The 18,972-nt window shown below is 34.0% G+C and overlaps 2 protein-coding genes across 2 annotated transcripts; both read left to right on the top strand.

The window, feature by feature from the left end:
• Positions 1 to 8,595: 8,595 nt before the first annotated feature.
• LOC131846449 (uncharacterized) lies at positions 8,596 to 10,184 on the top strand. The gene is made up of 2 exons (XM_059195755.1): positions 8,596 to 8,741; positions 9,854 to 10,184. The coding sequence occupies exons 1-2, from the start codon at positions 8,642 to 8,644 to the stop codon at positions 10,060 to 10,062; spliced, it is 309 nt and encodes a 102-aa protein (XP_059051738.1). The 5' UTR covers positions 8,596 to 8,641; the 3' UTR covers positions 10,063 to 10,184.
• Positions 10,185 to 11,768: 1,584 nt separating this feature from the next.
• Positions 11,769 to 15,472, top strand: LOC131846448 (uncharacterized). The gene is made up of 2 exons (XM_059195754.1): positions 11,769 to 11,904; positions 15,252 to 15,472. Exons 1-2 carry the CDS (start codon positions 11,805 to 11,807, stop codon positions 15,461 to 15,463), a joined length of 312 nt encoding a protein of 103 aa, XP_059051737.1. The 5' UTR covers positions 11,769 to 11,804; the 3' UTR covers positions 15,464 to 15,472.
• Positions 15,473 to 18,972: the final 3,500 nt, after the last annotated feature.

Genomic DNA, 18,972 nt, shown 5'->3' with positions numbered 1-18,972 from the left:
GTTAGGCTAAATGAAATTAATGTTTATTTACAAAATACAGGTAAGTACACAGAGCAGACCTTACACAATTATTAATAAGGTGTTCAGCAATATTTACCAATCAAGGGGTGTAAATTTACATTTTCAAATTTAGAGCTACAGGCTCACGGCAGGCCTTAAGCTACTTAGAACCTTTATGTATTTCTCTGTGCGGCTCGAAGTTACTATGAAGTTATATGAGCCGTAGCACTCATGTAGATATGTAGAGTAATGTCATTTCATTCTGCGAGGTTAATTGAATTGTCAACAGCGTTTTTAGTCCTTTGTGTATCAATTGCTCCAGAGCCAGCGAGTTTAATAATAAATAAAGTGAAATGATAGTAAAATAAAATTATTAGTTTTCAAACAGATATAAAAGTGACTGACATGGTAGGTGTTAAATGTAATTTTATTCTATGCATTTACACTCTCATTTGGTGGTTGTGCGTTGTGCGTGTAAAGCCAAGATTACTAAAGTAGCCAGCCAAGCTCCTCCAAGCAGCGCAGAAGCTTCCTGGTGTCTTCACAGACTTCACGGAGCGACCTGACCGTTCTGAGAATTTGTGTGGGTTGTCACTGCTACGCATTCCAGGATTATGTGAGCGTTTCTTTAGCTTCAATGCAGCCCTGACTGTCAAAGACAAAGACTGCGAAAGAGCACTTCTGTAGCACTTCTTCTTCTTCTTCTTCGTTTCGCGTTGCGCACTCCGTCGCATCCCTTAGGTCCCCCTTTGTGCAGGATGCTGGGCACAAAGGACAAGCCAGCAGGTGTGCCATAGTCTGGATCTCCGCAGTCACAAGCCTCCCTTGAAGCGGCACCCCACTTTACCAAGTTGTAGCACTTAATGTGTGTTTGTTTAAGGGACAGGTCTAAGGTGTTATGGTTTCTTGTAATTAAACTGCCATGTTTTAAACAGTAAACTGTTAGGCAGCTGAAATAAGTGAAACCGAAGACTTCTTTGTACAAAATCTACACCAGCAAAAGTATATCAACTTGAATGTATGACGTCTCATGCATGCTGTTTATCAAAGTAAATACTAGTAGTTCATGATACTGAACAAATCTATTCAACTGAACAAATTTGGAAAAACTAAATGTATTTTATTATAACATTTTCTTATTACAATCTGCGCGGCTATGTGATGAATTTAATATGAAAACTACAACATTTATTTTCAGAATTCTGTCATGTTTCTTTGTGAAAAGTGAAAAGTGTGTGTCCAGTTTTATAAGTATACTGTATTTTACATGTCTTTAGCTTGTTGTTCACTTTATTACTAAATCTGCAGGTACTTTAAAAAAATAATTACTATTTCACAAATATGTGTATTTGCTAATATCTTTCTAGCAGGAAATCATGTTATTAGGTGAATGCATTGAAATTTAAAACATCTGTTAAATCATGTTTATTGAGCAAAGCCTATTACTCACGACGTTTACTTAAATGACTAACGTGCATGGCAATAGTTGTAGCACGAGATTTTCGTTTAATGTCAGACATATATACTTACATAAGCATAAAGTGCAAATAATTGGTTTTTAAAAGTAGAAATTGAGTTGAGTTTCTTTCCAGTTCTTCTCAATTGAATGTGTATATTGAACTGGACGGTAGTGAAAATAATATTAATTACAAAAAACTTGATGTTCATAAGCGGCTAAAATGTCTTACATTAATAAATTATTTTTAAATTTAAATTTGTGTTAATACCACCTAATCATACAGTTCCATTAACCGCTAATTTAAATTTTAAACACTACCATATTAAACCACTCCTTATGGTTACAATAATGTGTCTCTTGATGTTTGCCCAACACCACAAAGGTGGGTATTGTTTTCATACCAAACAACGTATAATTAATACGATGCGTCGCCTTTTATGCTACACCTTTGTCTTTAAAATAACAATGGCTATACATAACTTCTACTAATGTATCGAATGACTACATTATTTTTGCTGTTAGAAATAATCTTTTTCAAATAAACTCAATATAAGTATTTTTTTTATATTACGATGGCAAACAAGCATATGATATACCAGGATATATAGGCCTGAGTGCGCTTTTCCGACCCTTAAGAAACCCTTCTTGAAAACCCCATGTTGTATAGAAATTAGTATTTTAGCAGATTTAATCTTGGATATGTTTTTTGCTACTATTGTTTACTCTTCTGTGTATTGTTTTATATTATATATGTTATTTAAATGTAGAGATGTAGAGTGTATTAAATGTAATGGATTAAAGGACCGTATTAGGCACATTGATTTTAGAATAAAAAGTATAATCTATCACATTTAAATTTAGTATTCCTGTAGCTCAGTAACAGTTATGTGTAACGTGCAACTGTGATTCAAGCCAGATTAAAATATATTTGCTGCTATATATCTACTAAATAATTCCATCAGCCCCTACTGTACATAAAAAACATATATAGGTACTTTTTTATTTATTAATTTCTCAATACATAGTAAAAACATATAAAAAAATACAGGAACAAATTGCAACATTTTAATATATTATATTACATATTTTTATATTATTTAATATGTATATTGCATTTATAGTAACAAAGTGTATGAAACGGTGCAATGATGTTAACATTAAATGAGTTTAGAGGTTAATAAAACCCGATATCTAGTAATCGACCCCCCAGAATCTTGCACCCGGTTTTTTTTTATGGAATGGAGTACCCGCCTGCACTAACGGTTTACGCTGGCGGGGTACCAGTGGAGAATGTTAAGATGACCATGAGGTCAGGTCAGCCCATCGTGACAAATTCACCAAGAATTTATCACGATGGTTTCCAGGGGGAACCGCGTGGAGGTCAACCCGATATGGTACATTGCTAGCAATGAGATCATCAGTCCACATTACTAACAACTTACTGGCAGCCTCGGTGGTCTAGTGGTTTAGCTTTACTATCCGATGGTCATGGGTTCGATTCCTCGCACGGCACAAACATTTGTATTCATGAGTATGATTGTTTGTATCGGTCTGGGTGTTTTCTATGTATAATATGTATTTATTTACAAAAAAAATGTATCCATGTATTTATATCAGTTGTCTAGTACCCATAACACAAACTCTGCTTAGCTTGATTAGATGGCGTTTTGTGAATTGTCCCGAAAAAAAAGAAGAAAGAACCCCCTTTGCCCCCTTCCTGCACCCGGTTGCGTCTACACACCTTGAACTCCCAGCAGAAACCCTCATTAATTAGCCATGCCAATGATATAAAAGAACTTCCTGGACGACAGAAGTAATATAATGACGCTGTTGAAACTACTCCATTCCACTAAACAGTGAAAATAGTTGACGCATATTACGAAATATTTAGTCACTTCATATATAATTATATACAATTGTTCATAGAACGATTTAAACTATTATTTTTATGTAATTACAAGGAAGAAATGGGTTTATCAACACTACGCTTACGTTGTATTACTTACTTACGTATTTTGTTTCGATATGAACACAGATAGGTACACATACTTAAACATAGTAACAATGTATTATCTTTATTGAGACTATATAGTACTGCAATTTAGTTCATTCGCCATTTTATCGTTAAACTAGTTGAGCCTGCGACATCGTACCTTTGTCACGATAGTGTTGCCGTTACTATAATTTTTATATACAATTATTACATTTTTACAATTATAAATTACTAACTACTCGCCCCGGCTTCGCATGGGTGTACATATATTATATATCTAAACCTTCCTCTAGAATCAGTCTATCTTTTAAAAAAACCGCTTCAAAATCCGTGGCGTAGTTTTAAAGATTTAAGTACATAGGGACAAACGACAGCGACTTTATTTTATGTAATGATCAAATAAATTATTTAAAAGACTAGCTGTGAGTTTAATGCTCATCAAATAGTTTGTAAACTCCTCACCATAAACCATAAAATAATAATAATTCCCATGGACAATACACAAAAGCCCATCTAGTCCCAAGCTAAGGAGAGTTTGTATTATAGGTACTAGACAAATGATGTAAATTCTTAGTTAATTTTTTTGTAAATGTATATGCATAGAAAACATCCAAATTGATATGAACAATCCCCTCATGAATTCAAAATGTTTGTACAGTGCGAGGAACGTGGAGGAGGAAGCTACACCGCTAGACCACTGGGCTGGTGAGACCTAACTGTCATATTTTATGGTACTAAACCGGTGCACCAAAGAGGTAGCAATTCGAAGGAGCTCAAAGCAATCGGAGTTAAAGAAATGTTAAATGTTTTGTTTTGTAATGTTTTCTTTTTTCTTCTTCTAAACATACATATTTAGTAGGCACAAGATATTTTTTTAATGGATTATTATGGTTGTATGATTATTGTTATGTGGTGCACCTGCCTGCGCTAACGGCATATGCTGGCGGGGTATCAGTTGAGGATGATAGGATAAGCATGAAGTCAGGTCAGATAGCCCACTGTGAAATTCACTATATATTTCAGGGAGAACCGCGTGGATGTCAACCTGATTTAGTACATTGGTAGCTATTGAATAATGGTCACCGCTTACCATCATGCGTACCGTCAACTTATTTGCCATTCGAATTATAAGAAATGGCAATCGTCATCAATATAAATAATAAGTACGACATCACATTAGTTTGTAACGCCCGTGGTAAGAGATGTTTCTAGACGATTTTGTGTGTTTATCATTAGTATAGTAGGTACCTATAAAGTACTATTGCATTGAACATGTCAAAATACCCGTATACTCAGCTGTTAGAGAATTTGATGGTCAAACTGTGTCAGTGTGTTTAAACAATAGCATTCTAGTTCATGATTGCGTGCGGAGCCACGAAACGAGCGTTTACTTGGAGTGTATCTTTCCTCTCATTGCTTTTACTTCTTACTTTGTTACTCACTATTATGTTTATTGGAGAATTTCTTATTCAGTAGGCAGTAGAAGTCCGTCTTGGAATTTTATCCAGTAGTAACATAAAATGAAGAAAATCTTGAAAATGGTTGCTGATTTATAATTAGTATTTTTTTTTGGACGAAAACTATTTTATATTAACTATACTAACTAACTAACTGTTCTATATTAATTTAATTAATTTAGTATTTTCTTTTATATTTTGTTCTTAATTTTTGGACATCTGTATTAGAATCTGTAAAATATGTTTAGACGGCTCAGAATTCAGGCGAAACTCGCTGATCTACAGAAATGAAATTTTGCTCAAAGTAACCTTATGTAACAATAGAACTTAATAAAGTTTTTAAAGATTTCATTTTATTTACGAAATAATTATTATTTATTTAAATAAATAAAATATATTCATAGAAAGGAATCTTCTTCTGCATTGGTGTATGGTTATATATACATGTACATTTAAATATTAAAAAAATGTATGTATATGTAGCAGATGTCAAACTTTGGGACTGGATAGCTTTTAGAATATAACTTTTTACCTTTCTATGGTGAATCAGACTAACAATATACTAAATCCACGGAACAGTGAGGTAGCTGCAAGAAGCGTAATAATGGTATCAACAAGCTTCGAGAGAGAGCAGCTTCGCTGGCTTTTATAGTACTTTTGGCTCTACATACACAATGAGCCTAAATAACATTTCTAAACAATATAATTCTAAATAAAAAATTGTAAAAGAGAGTAAATTAGATACAATATTTTAATGTCCAAAAGAGTATCCTACTATTTCCGCTCAGCACATCGCTCCGCTTATAAACCCTCCCGACTACTGGCCACAATCAGTTTGTTGTATAACAAGTTTTTTATCAATACCGGTATTTTCACCCGTACGGTGTCGGACTTTAGTAACGGGATCTAGATCGGATATTATTAGTACTAAATGGGTTAGTATTTAGTATATAAATGACGGAGGTCTGTGATGTTATATTCATAATAAATAGCAATGCTTACGACTGCAATCCTATATAGGGTAGACAGGAGCACTGTCGTGATTGACGGCGAATGCATAAATATATAGATACTGGATAATATACACAGCGCCATCTAGTCCCTAGCTAAGGAGAGCTTGTGTCATGGGTACTAGACAACTGATATAAACACTTAGATATATGTATTTTTTGTAAATACATATATAATATAGATAGAAAACACTCAAACCGATACAAACAATCAAACTAATGAACACATGTTTATACCTTGCGAGGAATCGAACCCGCGACCATCCGAAGGAAAGCAGTGTGCTTAACCGCTAGACCATTGAGACTGTCTTAGATTTTATGTACATACCAGCTGACTCGCGCAATTTTGTCTGCATCACACTTACATGACATTTATCACATATTACGCCCATTTTACATATCTTTTTAAATTATACGTTTATTATATATATAGGATATGTATATATCCTATTATATATATTTTTATACATATACTGTACATATTTTCTTTCGGAAAGCTTTAATAAAAAGACTTTAATTAAACTTTAAATCAATTTATGATTTAAAGTTCGCATCACATATTTTCCACCTGGGACAGAGGGTCTAGCAAAGCCCGAAACCTCGAAATGGGTAAGACCGCCACTAATCTTAAACTCCTAAATAAACAGAGAGTAGAAAAAACAAAAGTGTTAATTATTTCAAATCAGTTGAAATTTATAAACAGCGACCTTGTAGGTCATTGTCAATAGATTATATCAATAATGACTTCAGCGCATACATTATACATAATATACTATAGTAAATACAGTTTAATGTGTACAATGTAAACATACAGAGCAAGAAACAAGGCAAGAATTGCCATATTAAAGTGTTTCATTGCAATTTTTTATATAATAAAAAATAATTTGTGCAATTCTATCAGTTTTCCAAATCAGAACAAATACAAATAATTTACTCATGTAGGATATTTTACCCTACCATCCAGTTCATTATACAAATTTAATTGAGAAGAACGGACAAGAAATTCAACAGAATTTCATTTTTTAGGATATTTTAGCTGCTTATGAACTTTTTTTTTTATATTATTTTTTCCCTACTCAATTGAATTTATATACTGATATACAGATTCAATTGAGAAGTACTGGCCAGAAACTCAGCTGGAATTCTTTTTGTTTTTATTTTTTTAGAGCCTGTTTATTTATTATCTATACCACAAGCTCTGCTTAGCTTGGGATTAGATAGTGTTGTGTGTAATGTCCATGATAATTATTATTATATGTATTGTAATAAATATTAGCGTGTTGGTTTAAAAATAAAAATATATTTTTGATCGAATTAGGTGTAATTTTGCGGAAGTCCATTTCACTACATATTGGATTTATATTATTTTGTTTAATTCCGCAATTACATTATATTGTCTTGTATTTGTAGACTCATTAACAGTCGGAATTTGATCACCATTAGAGAAGGTCATAGGTAGTCAAGTTTCCGCACTGAATAATGAAAAAAATTTGTGGTCTCACACATACTAATTGTAGCGGAATTAAACAAAATAATATAAATGCATTAAGTAATAAAAATATCTGTCTCTCCTCCTTAAGACGAATACATATTCATAATTATTTCTATGTCTTCATAAATAATAACATATTAATCTCACCATATTTGGCTGGACATCCGGTATATATGAACAACATACATCTTATGTCGTGACGTCACATGTTTCGTCTATGGTCCTCTCATGCGGTGTAATTCTGGAGAACTAATATTTGACTACTCTGAACTGTCATACATATGTTAAGAACGGGTGCTGCTTGTAGGGTCTGCTGTAGAGCTATTCTGTAAGCATCACTTAGGAATTCGAAAGCGGAATCCGCGGTGAGATTGTACATTACTATCTATTATGTATCCCTACCACCTATTATGTACTACTTTTATAACAAATAAATTTCAAATTTCATTTCATTTCACTGGTATTCTGTAAAACTCGATAGCGACTACAGCGCCACACGCTCGAGAGCGGGACGGAAGTAAAACAAGCACTAGTGATTGTTTTAGAAATATAGGCAAACCCATGTTATAGTAGGAAGTTCATTCCACAATGTAAGTGAGTAAAAATATAATAGTACAGTGGTTAGGTCTACTGTAGCGGTGGCCCCGCACGGGCAGATCCTCATCAGATCGATCGGCGAGTTAACTACTTTAAGCTTGCTTGCTTGGGACTGGTTTACTTTCTTACTCAAGTTATTATTCGTTTATTTATATCAACTTTGCAATTTGGCAGTTTGTATTCACACAAAACTTAGAAAAATGTAATTCTGAATAACATTTCTTTAAAAGAGGAACACACAAGTTTCTTCATTCTTCTTGTAATGAGTTTGCATTCCAAATGAGTGGTAGAATAAAACAAATGTGACTATTCAAAAATACTTGTATCAAGTTTATTTGAATTAATAAACAGATTATTTCTAGCTACTATAATTTATTACCGTTATTCTTAAATACTTCTCAAGAGCTAATCTAATTAGTAACAATTAAGTCTATTAACATTTAATTTAATTTGAATTTATCGCCTAATGGGAATTCTAGTTAGTCAATAGCATATCTGTATTAAGTAAACATTACTCTGGAAATCTTATTGTGAATATAAGTAGATAGTGCAAATGTTAGCGGGTCAGTAAGTTAGGTCATCTCTGCTTGAGAAGTGGTGTTATACGACTCATTTAAAAAACTAAATATCAAAATGAAGAGTCTATTCTATTTATGTGCATTCGCTTTGATCGGGTTAGCAGTGGGAGAAACTAATCTTTATCCCCGAGGCTGCATCTATATAGTAGGACGATGTAAGTATAATAAATATTGTGTAAACTAACATAACCAAATAGGAATCATCAGAAATAGAAATAGAAATAATCTTTATTCAAATTAATATAAGCACTTTGGAATAATCAACTTTTTTTATTCTACCGCTCGCAAGAAATTTGTGTGTTGATTTACTTATATTTAATTAACAACAAGGATTAGGCATGCGACAATCAACATAGAAACAGCTACGGACTTAATCTCTGTAAATAAGGATAGTAGCCCCATTGTTAACAATATCAGGTCGACCTCCACGCAGTGCTCCCTGGAATCTATCAATCTGTCAATTTCTAGTAAATAGTCCCACGATAAGCACAGCTTGTGTTATGGGTCCTAGATAACTGATATAAATACTTACATATTTGTTTTTTTGTAAATATACACATAATATACGTAGAATACATACATACGGATACAAAAAATCATACTTATGAACATAAATATTTGCACACTGCGAGGAATCGAACCCGCGACTATCAGAAGTATACCATTTTCTGACTGCAAATATTTTATTCTCTTATTATTGAATTTATCGCTTACCATCAGGTGGATGACGTGGAGCAGGTAGTTTGTTTAACATCGAAAAGTAGTAGAGGCGGTTCATAGAACTCTGAGAGGAGGAACAAGGGACAATGAGATTAAAGCTTGCTTAAACGATCTCAATCCATTGCCGACACATCACACAGATGCACTTAGCAGGGAACAAAAAGGTGCGGAGAGCAGAAAATACTAATACGCCTGAATTTTTTTATTTATCGCTATAAATTGGTGAAGGAATGTATTCGGAAGAAGATTGGCAAATCTACTAAACCGATTTAAATTAGATATCGTGCATAGATAGTCTAGATACTGAGAAAGGACATATGTTACTTTTTAGTGCGAAAAAGGGGTTGTAAGGGGTTGAAAGCGGGGACGAAAGATTGTATGAAAGTATCGTCATTCTTTAAGTAGAAATATGAAACGGTTTTGGGTTATAATCTAACTAAATATATTTTCTTTATTTAGTCAAGGATGATTATGATTGTTTGTATTGCGGGTGAAACCGCGGGTACAACACTAGTTTTATAATAATAATAAAAATATATTTCTTCAGGTGCACGGGAATGCGAGGAAGGTACCTATGGATATTCGCTTGGCTGTGGCTTCAAAACTCCAGAAGCCACCTGCGAGAACCCCACGCCAGTTCAGGATCGTTCTAGAAGGATCTGTGACTACTCGGCTTGTTACTGTGCACCTCCCACTGTACGGAACACGAAGACGAAAAAATGCGTTCAACTTGACGAATGCCCGGCCGACGATTAAACTGTCATGATGGAATATCATACATGTAAATAAACTAAAATTTACAAAAAAAAAAATATTTTACACTGGCTGTGCCGGCGACTTCGTCCACATGGAATTGTGACCTTGGATAGCATGTTTAATTATTTAAGCTAATTATTTGTTATTGTATTAACACGTTTCGACTTGTAAAATGTGAATTTACAAGGATTGTTTAAAAGAGCAATACACAAGTTTCTTGCATTCCTCTTGTGATGAGACAGCTTTCCGAAAAAGCGGTAGATTTAAAAGAAATTGTTGACTATTCAAAAGTGCTTAAATTAAGTTTATTTCAATAAATGTTTTTCTATTCTATTTGTATTCTATTTATTTTTGTTGTTTTATTAAATTATACCATGTTAATCTCGCCGTATTTGGCTGGGCATCCGGTATATATGAACAACATACATCTCATGTCGTGACCTCGCATGTTTCGTCCATGGTCCTCTTATGTAATTATTCGGTGTAATTCTGGAGAACTAAGCTTTGACTACTCTGAACTGTCATACATATGTTTAGAACGGGTGCTGATTGTAGGGTCTGCTGTAAAAATTCCACATTGGTATTCTGTAAAACTCGATAGCGACTGCAGCGCCACATGCTCGAGAACGGGATAGAAGTAAAACAAGCGTTTTTTTTATACTACTATGGTGGCAAACAAGCTTAAGGCCTATCTGGTGGTAAATGGTTACTGTAGCCGATGGAGGCCTGAGGCACCAGGGGTGTCACGTGCGCGTTGCCGACTCTTAAGAAACCTTAATATACCCCTCTTGAAAACCCCCATACTGTAGTCTCGTGAGAAAACGACAGGAAGTTCATTCCACAATCTAAGTGTACACAGGAGGAAGCTCCTCTGAAACCGCACTGTCCGAGACTACTTAGGTTCAAACGTGTGGGAATGAATTCCCTGTCGACGGCGAGCCGTGCGATGGTAAAAGGTGGCCGTAGGCATTAGCGATTGTTTTATAAATATAAGCAAACTCATATAATTAGTTCAGTAGGAATTTTATATTTGCAGATGGATAAGAGTGAAGCGACGAGTGAAATGAGTTTTAAAACGCTTACAGAATACCAGTGCTGATGTTTATGACCATACCCTTCATGAAAAACCCCACGCTGTGGTCTCCTGAGAAAACCTCGGCAGGAAATTCTCACTCCACAATTTAAGTGTATAAAAATATAAAAGTACCTACCACAGTTAGGTCCACTGTAGGGGCGGCCCCACGCGGCCATTTCATCATCAGATTGATCGGCGAGTTGACTACTTTAAGCTATCATACTCGTGAACGGGTTACTCAAGTAATAATTCATTTATTTATATCAACTTTGCTATTTGGCAGTTTGTGACTACAAAATTCTTAAAAATGTATTGTAATTTTAAACAATTTCTTTAAAAGAGCAACGCGCAAATTTCTTTCTTGTTCTTCTTGTAATGAGTAGCTTACTTCTATTTCTATTTACTATAATTTATTACCGTTATTCTTATATACTTCTCAAGTGCTAATCTAATTAGTAATAATTAAGTCTATTAAAACTAAATTTAATGTCAAATTATCGCCTAATGGGAATTCTAGTTAATCAATAGCATTTATGTATAAGTAAACACTCTCGAAATCTTGTTGTAAATATAAGCAGATAGTGTAAATGTTACCGGGTCAGTAAGATAGGTCGTCTCTTCATGAGAAGTGGTGTTATACGACTCATTTAAAAAACTAAATATCAATATGAAGAGCCTATTCTATTTATGTGCATTCGCTTTGATCGGGTTAGCAGTGGGAGAAACTAAAGTGCATTCCCGAGGTTGCATCTATATATTAGGACGATGTAAGTATAAGAAAATATATCAGAGTATAAAACAAAGTCGCTGTCGTTGTCTGTCCGTCTCCATGCTTAAATCTTTAAAACTACGCAATGGATTTTGAAGGTTTTTTTTAATAGATACGAGTGATTCAAGTGGAAGGTTTATGTGTATAAGACATGTACACCCGGGCGAAGCCGTGGCGAGTAGCTAGTATTATATAAACTAATATACCCAAATTGTCAGGAATTAGGATAGTAGACCCAATGCTGGCAATGTACCATGTCTGTTTGGCCTTAGTGTGGTTCCCCTTGGAAACTATCTTAATAAATTCCTGGTGTATTTATCACAATCGGCTAAACTAACTTGTACTCATGATATTATTATTCACTTGTGCCTTGCCAGTTTAAACCGTTAGCGCTGATGGATACACCATCCCATTATCATCATCACCTATTACACAGCGCCATCTAGTCTCACGGTAAGCAGAGCTTGTGTCATGGGTACTAGACAACTAATATAAATTCTTAGAAATTTTTGTTAAGTACATACATAATACACTTAATATACACCTAGACCGATACAAACAACCATACTCATGAATACAAATATTTGTATCGAGGAATCGAACCCGCGACCATCGGTGTTCTAAACCGCTAGACCACCGAGGCCGTCATATAGCTTATTACGCTGCAAACGACTATTTATAAGATAACCTTGACTGCCATTAGTTGTTCGGATAAGGGATTTCCCATATTTAAATATCTTAGACATACACTACACTGTTTGAACGCTATGTTAGAATAGAATAGAAAATCTTTTATTCAAATAATCTACCGCTCATTCGGAAAGCTGTCTCATCACAAAAAGAACGAGCAAGAAACTTGCGTGTTGGTCTTTTAAATAATTTTATTGTAACTTTACATTTTTAAGTGTAAGTGTGTGATTACAAACTACCAATTAGCACTAATACAATTAAATACTCAAATAGAAAAAATATTAAGTATACAACCAACTGGTTAAACAATTAATAAGAGGAAATCAGTCATAGTGATTATAGCAGACCAGTCCCTACAAGCAGCACCCGTTCCCGAGTATGACGGATGAACCAGCCATCACTGGGCTCGACCATATTATAGGGAGACCAATGACCCAGCCCACCACGCCGCCACAAGTCTGAACATTTTAGTGAGCTTGACTACTCAAGACACTAGACCACGTCATAGCTACTTACAATTGCCATCTGATAGTTATTTTTTTAAACATTGAAATTGATAAAAAGTATTATACAAAAATGTTGTGACGTGCATTTTGACAGTAATAAAAAATATATACTATAACAATGAATCTAAAACTAAAAACCTTAAAAATATAGTAATAACTAAAATATATCATTAAAAGGAAACATTTAGGCAAGGTTCCGAAGATACTAGCAGCGTTCTCCCAGTGAAAAGTAACTAATTCTTTATATACAAAAATGTACCAATTGAGTTTATTTTTAACTGAAGTATCTAACCAAACCGGATGGTAGGGATAGTGTTAACAAATTGACATCTCAAACTGGCGAAATGTGAATGAAATACGATTTAAAAAAGATAAATAGATTTTTTATGGATTATCAAATGGAATGATGATGAGCACCCGCTTACGCCAACGGTTTACGCTGGTGGATCTGTGGTGGTTAATATAATGATAATGCAGTCAGGTCAGTTAGCCCATCAAATAGTTATTTACCACGTTGGTTTCCAGGGAGAACTTTGAGGTCAAAGGTATTTACCTATTCGCACTCCAGTCAGCTCGTGAACAGCTATTGCAACTTAGTCGATGGTTCAGTTTAAATAAAATTATTCGTGTTAAAACCTTTTTAACTACATTAATAATGTTGCTACAAAATAGTAAAATTCTTTGTTACAATATTCAATACTCTTTTTCTTGATGCAAATATTTTATTCTCTTATTATTGAATGTTTTAACTTCACTTTTACCACTTACCATCAGGTGTATATCATGAAACAGCTTGTTTACCATTTTGATTACATAAAAAAACTTGTTTCGTCATACTCGGTGCAATAACGTGGATTTACTTAATTCGACAGCTCGACTATGGTATTGTTTGTTTAACAATTATTCAGTAAATAATAATCGAATGTTTGGTTTTCGTGTTTCATTTGCGATCACGTCATGACATCATTGTAAGTTTGTTTTTTGTTCTCAAACACTTGTTCAAATTATTTTCCTTATATGAATGGAAATAAAAGATATAATACGAGTATATTTTTATGTGTCTAGAATGGTAAACAAGTGGATAGCTCATCGTAAGTGGCTACCGTCACCTGCATCCACCACATACATCATGTTATCATGTGAAATCCTTGGTATAGGCACAGATAACATATGGTATAGGGTTGCCATCTCTAAAATTTGGAACCCAGGACAAGAAGCATGAAAACCCCGGATTCTAGAGTCCAGAACCCGGATATCAACAGGTTTTTTAAACATAGTCAGTGGAATAAAACAGTTAAAAAATGTCATAAATCACCTTTTTATTTATTTTCAAACTTATTCCAGTTTGTTAAATTTTGTTTTAATAATCAGTTCGATTTTTTTGTTCTTAAATAAAACATAACTTATTAATATACTTTAATATTAAACCTAAAAACATGACATTATCCCGGACGCTCTCCGGACGCCTTTTAAACTAGGACAAATCCGGTGAAATCCGGACGAATGGCATGGCAACCCTATCTTGGTACAATAATGGCCTCGGTGGTGTAGCATACCGCCTTACTTCAGATTGTAGTGGGTTCGAATTTATTCTAGGGTACAAACATTTGTATGTATGATAATGATTGTGTTGGTCCGTGTATTTTCTATATACAATATGTATTTACAAAAAAACTATTTATATCAGTTGTCTATGTACCCATGAAACAAGCTTTGCTTAGATTGGGTTTTGAGACTAGATGGCGGTTTGTCAATTTTGTTGAAGTATTATCGTTAATATGTATTATCACTGAAGTGTACTAATGTGTCTGTATATCCTATACTTTACATGTACATACTATATTTGATATATAGTTTAACTTACTCTTCGTTTTATATATTTAGAGTCAATAATGTCAAGAATGAAAAAAAAAGGCTCCACTGAAAGTTAGCGCTGCAGTGACACGCTGCGGCACTAGCTGAGTGGACTGGGAGGCCCTTTCAGCTCATAGCGCGATATTAGATATAAGTGTTTTTTTTTAATATTTTTAACCTGTATTATAAGTGACTATTATTATTATTCTACTTAGAATAACACATAGATAAATATGTATGTGAAACGCCGGGTAATATAAAAAAATAGGCCAGTATAAAAAAAACAATATTTCAGGTGCACAGGAATGCGAGGAAGGTACCTATGGATATTCAGTCGGCTGTGGCTTCTTAACTCCAGAAGCCACCTGCGAGGACCCTAAGCCAGTTCAAGATACACGTACTGGAATGATCTGCGACTACTCGGCTTGTTACTGTGCACCACCCACTGTACGGAACACGAAGACGAAAAAATGCGTTCAACTTGACGAATGCCCGGCCGACGCTTAAACTGTCATGATGGAATCTTCATTTGTGTAAATAAATTGTTATTAAAAAAAAAACAAGATTTTTATTCTTCATTAGAGTTAGAGATCTAAACTGTCATGATGGAATATTCATACTTTTTTTTCGGATTGCGCGGCTGGCCTTCACAGATTCACCGGATGATAAGGGGCGAGTGCAGATGGCATTCCAAACCTGCGGAAGGACTTATGGAGCGGCTGAAGGCCAACTCCCGCCTGACGGATACGACTGTAGTCTGAGGGCACCGCGAGGGGTTCGAAGCTCGGCTCAGGCCGTCGTAATTTCGATCCCCGTTTGAATGACGGAATAAATTAATTGTAATGATTGTGCTACATATAACTTAAAAGCTTAAAGATTATCGCATGCTATTTACTTGTTAATGTGCATATATTTAAATTAACATTTCTTCAGAAGTGCTTATATTAAGTTTATTTGAATAAAGATAATTTCTATTTCCCAGCTAACTATTTGGTTATCGAACTAATGGACTTCTTCTTCTTCGTTTCAACGGCAACCAAATACATATATTTAAATATATTTTCCCCAGAACGCCGCGACAACCTTTGCGCACTCCGTCGCATCCCTTAGGTCTTTCTTTGTGCAGGATGCTGGGCACAAAGGACAATCCAGCAGGTGTGCCATAGTCTTGGATGGACTGCGACTGCGACTATAACGGTGCAATTTTCTTTGCTCGTCTCGTCTTGATCTCCATCCTTCACAATAAAAAAAAATGGCGTAAACGTGGAATTTGTCATTATTAATTTCGCCCATTTTGTAAATAAAAAATTATTTATCGCAGATAATATACACATTACGTAATGACGTCAATTTAAAGAACTTACTATTTTATTGTTTTCCAATAATTGTTTCGAGTTCATCCGGAGAGCACTCAGAAAACGATATCGTACTAATTAATTAAATATTCGTCATAAAATTGAAATGTATTGTGAAAATTTTATTTGTATTAAAATATCGTCATCATCAGCTGCTTCTTCCTTAACACATTTACTTGTGGTCGGCGTAATATGTTTTTCTCTTCCATTCATGCCTGTTTGCAGTCATCTTGTTATTTACTCCTATTCTAAAATATTCTCTCTTCAATTAAAATCGAAATGTAATATTTAAAGTCTCCAAGTATTGGTAAGTAAAAATTTTGTATTATTATTTTTTTTTTCCCAAAAATTCTCATCTCCCCTCTTAAGGAGAGCAACATACCCCCGGCAGAAGCACAGTCGGCCGGGGTTCAGGGCCCCAGGGAGAGAAACCGGCGTACAATGCGGGCAGCACCGTTTTCTGCATCTTTCCCGGGAGTGAGCCGCCCTGGAATCCCAACCGTCTGAGATGTTGTTCCAGACTGGTTGGGATAAGACCGTTCACCGACATAACGATTGGAATGATGTATTATTATTATTATTATTTTTGTGCAATGTTTGAAAAGTGATCTTAGAAATCCATGTCGACTATACTAATATTATAAAGAAGAAACATGTTATTGTTTGTTTGCATCAAACGGGCTCAGAAACTGTTGGCCCGATCTGAAAAATTGCTTTACCCTTTGAATAGGATTCTAATGGTAAAGGAATTACATTCTGTTCTATTAGAACACAATGAAAGTAATCAGCATTTAAACGTAGTATAAACGAGTTATCCTTACCCTTGCTCCTTACTAATATTATAAATGCGAAAGAAACTGGGTCTGTCCGTCTGTCTCGCTGTAACACCGAAACTACTGAGCGGATTTAAATGAAATTTGGTACACAGATAGCCTAGACCCTGAGAAAGGATATATGTTCCTTTTAAATGAAAAGAGAGATGAATGATTGTATTATTTACTTATTTCTTAGGTTGTTGATTAAATATAAATAAATATGACATTCAAATTTTGTAAAAATATTACCGTTAAGGAGATAAAATAAAATAGGGGATGAAAGTTAGTATGGACATTCGTCATTTTTGAAGCTGTAACGATGAACTATTTTCTTCGGATTTTTTGGGTTAGATCAATAACTACATACACTTTCTTTATTTGGCCAAGGTATTTTCCACGTGGAGAAAGTCACGGGCACAGCTAGTACTTATATACCTATATAATTAGTGGATAGTGACTATCTTTAGTTACTGTCCGGCAACTACTACGCTAGTGTAAACCAGCCTTCGCGAACTCACATGGGAACTTTATCTCGATTATGTTTACTTATTACTATATTCATGTTCATTCCTCCCTATACATCGTCTTGGAATGTTTACCCATATATCAGGGATTCTATGTCTCACAACCAAACGTAGTATGTTATTTTGTACCTTATTCCGTTGGTATAGGATTCAATGGAGGTTGTAGTGTGGGAAAATAACTTTCAGCATTGCGAATAAAAGAATACAAAGAACAGCAAGATAAACGTGTTGTAAGTTTATTTCTGTTGGATTCTGTTTAGTTTTGTTCAAGTAATATTGTTGTTATTTAATTATTAGAGAGTATTGTGGCCCAAAGATAATAATAAGCTCAGAACAATTCACACAGCGCCATCTAGAGCCAAGTTAAGCTAACTAAAGCTTGTGTTATGAGTACTACACTACTGATACAAATATTTTTTTGTAAATATATACATATTATATATAGAAAACTCCCAGATCGATATAAACAATTATACAGATACAAATATTTGTATCGTATGAGGAATCGAACCTGCAACTATCGGAAGTAAGGCGATGTGGTAAATCTATCGACTACCGATTCTATGGATTTCGTAATTTTATATATACAGATTTTTATTATTACCTTTTTCCTATTAAGCTTGTGATAAATATATGTAAATATTTTGTGGTGAGTTTTCATTTACTATTTTCGTCAATAGACATTGCTGTCTAATCAATCCAGTATTATTATATTATATAAACATTATAATTATTAAATATAAATATTAAACATATATTATTATAAAAACATATATATAATTATTATATATATATATTAACAATTATTAGAGAGTTAAAAATATTTAATAAACACAAAAACAAGCTTAAAAAATATTTCTTGAAGAAATGCTTTTATTCTATTGATGAGTTTTTTAATTAATGACAATTTAATATTGCAATGAATACAAAACACATATTGATTATGAAAAATACTGTAGCTAAATTTGGAAATTATTATTAGTATTTTTTTGACTATACGACAACGGTTTAGGTTTTCAATTAGTTAATCATTATGTGTTGAAATTGTAATGCTGGCCATCAAAGAAAGAAGCTTTTGCATATTTTTATAGGATAAGTCACTTTTGTATTAGATAGTAATTTTCTACTGCCAATGTAAATAATTTTATATTAAATAATTTTATATTATTCTACCGCATAAATATCTTATTTTCAAAAGGTTATGGGCCCAGCACGCATATACTATGGTACTGTTAGGCGGCTGACCCCGTTTGGGTTTAAAAAAAAAAACCTGTTTAAAACACAACACAAAAGTCACTTACTTTTAGATAGTTTATTTCGAA

Source organism: Achroia grisella, unplaced genomic scaffold (genome assembly GCF_030625045.1).
Source record: "Achroia grisella isolate CSIRO2021 unplaced genomic scaffold, CSIRO_AGI_Agris_v1 utg511, whole genome shotgun sequence".
Taxonomy (NCBI): Eukaryota; Metazoa; Arthropoda; class Insecta; order Lepidoptera; family Pyralidae; genus Achroia; species Achroia grisella.
The sequence above is the reverse complement of the archived record's forward strand: the minus strand, read 5'-3'. Positions and strand labels throughout refer to the sequence as shown.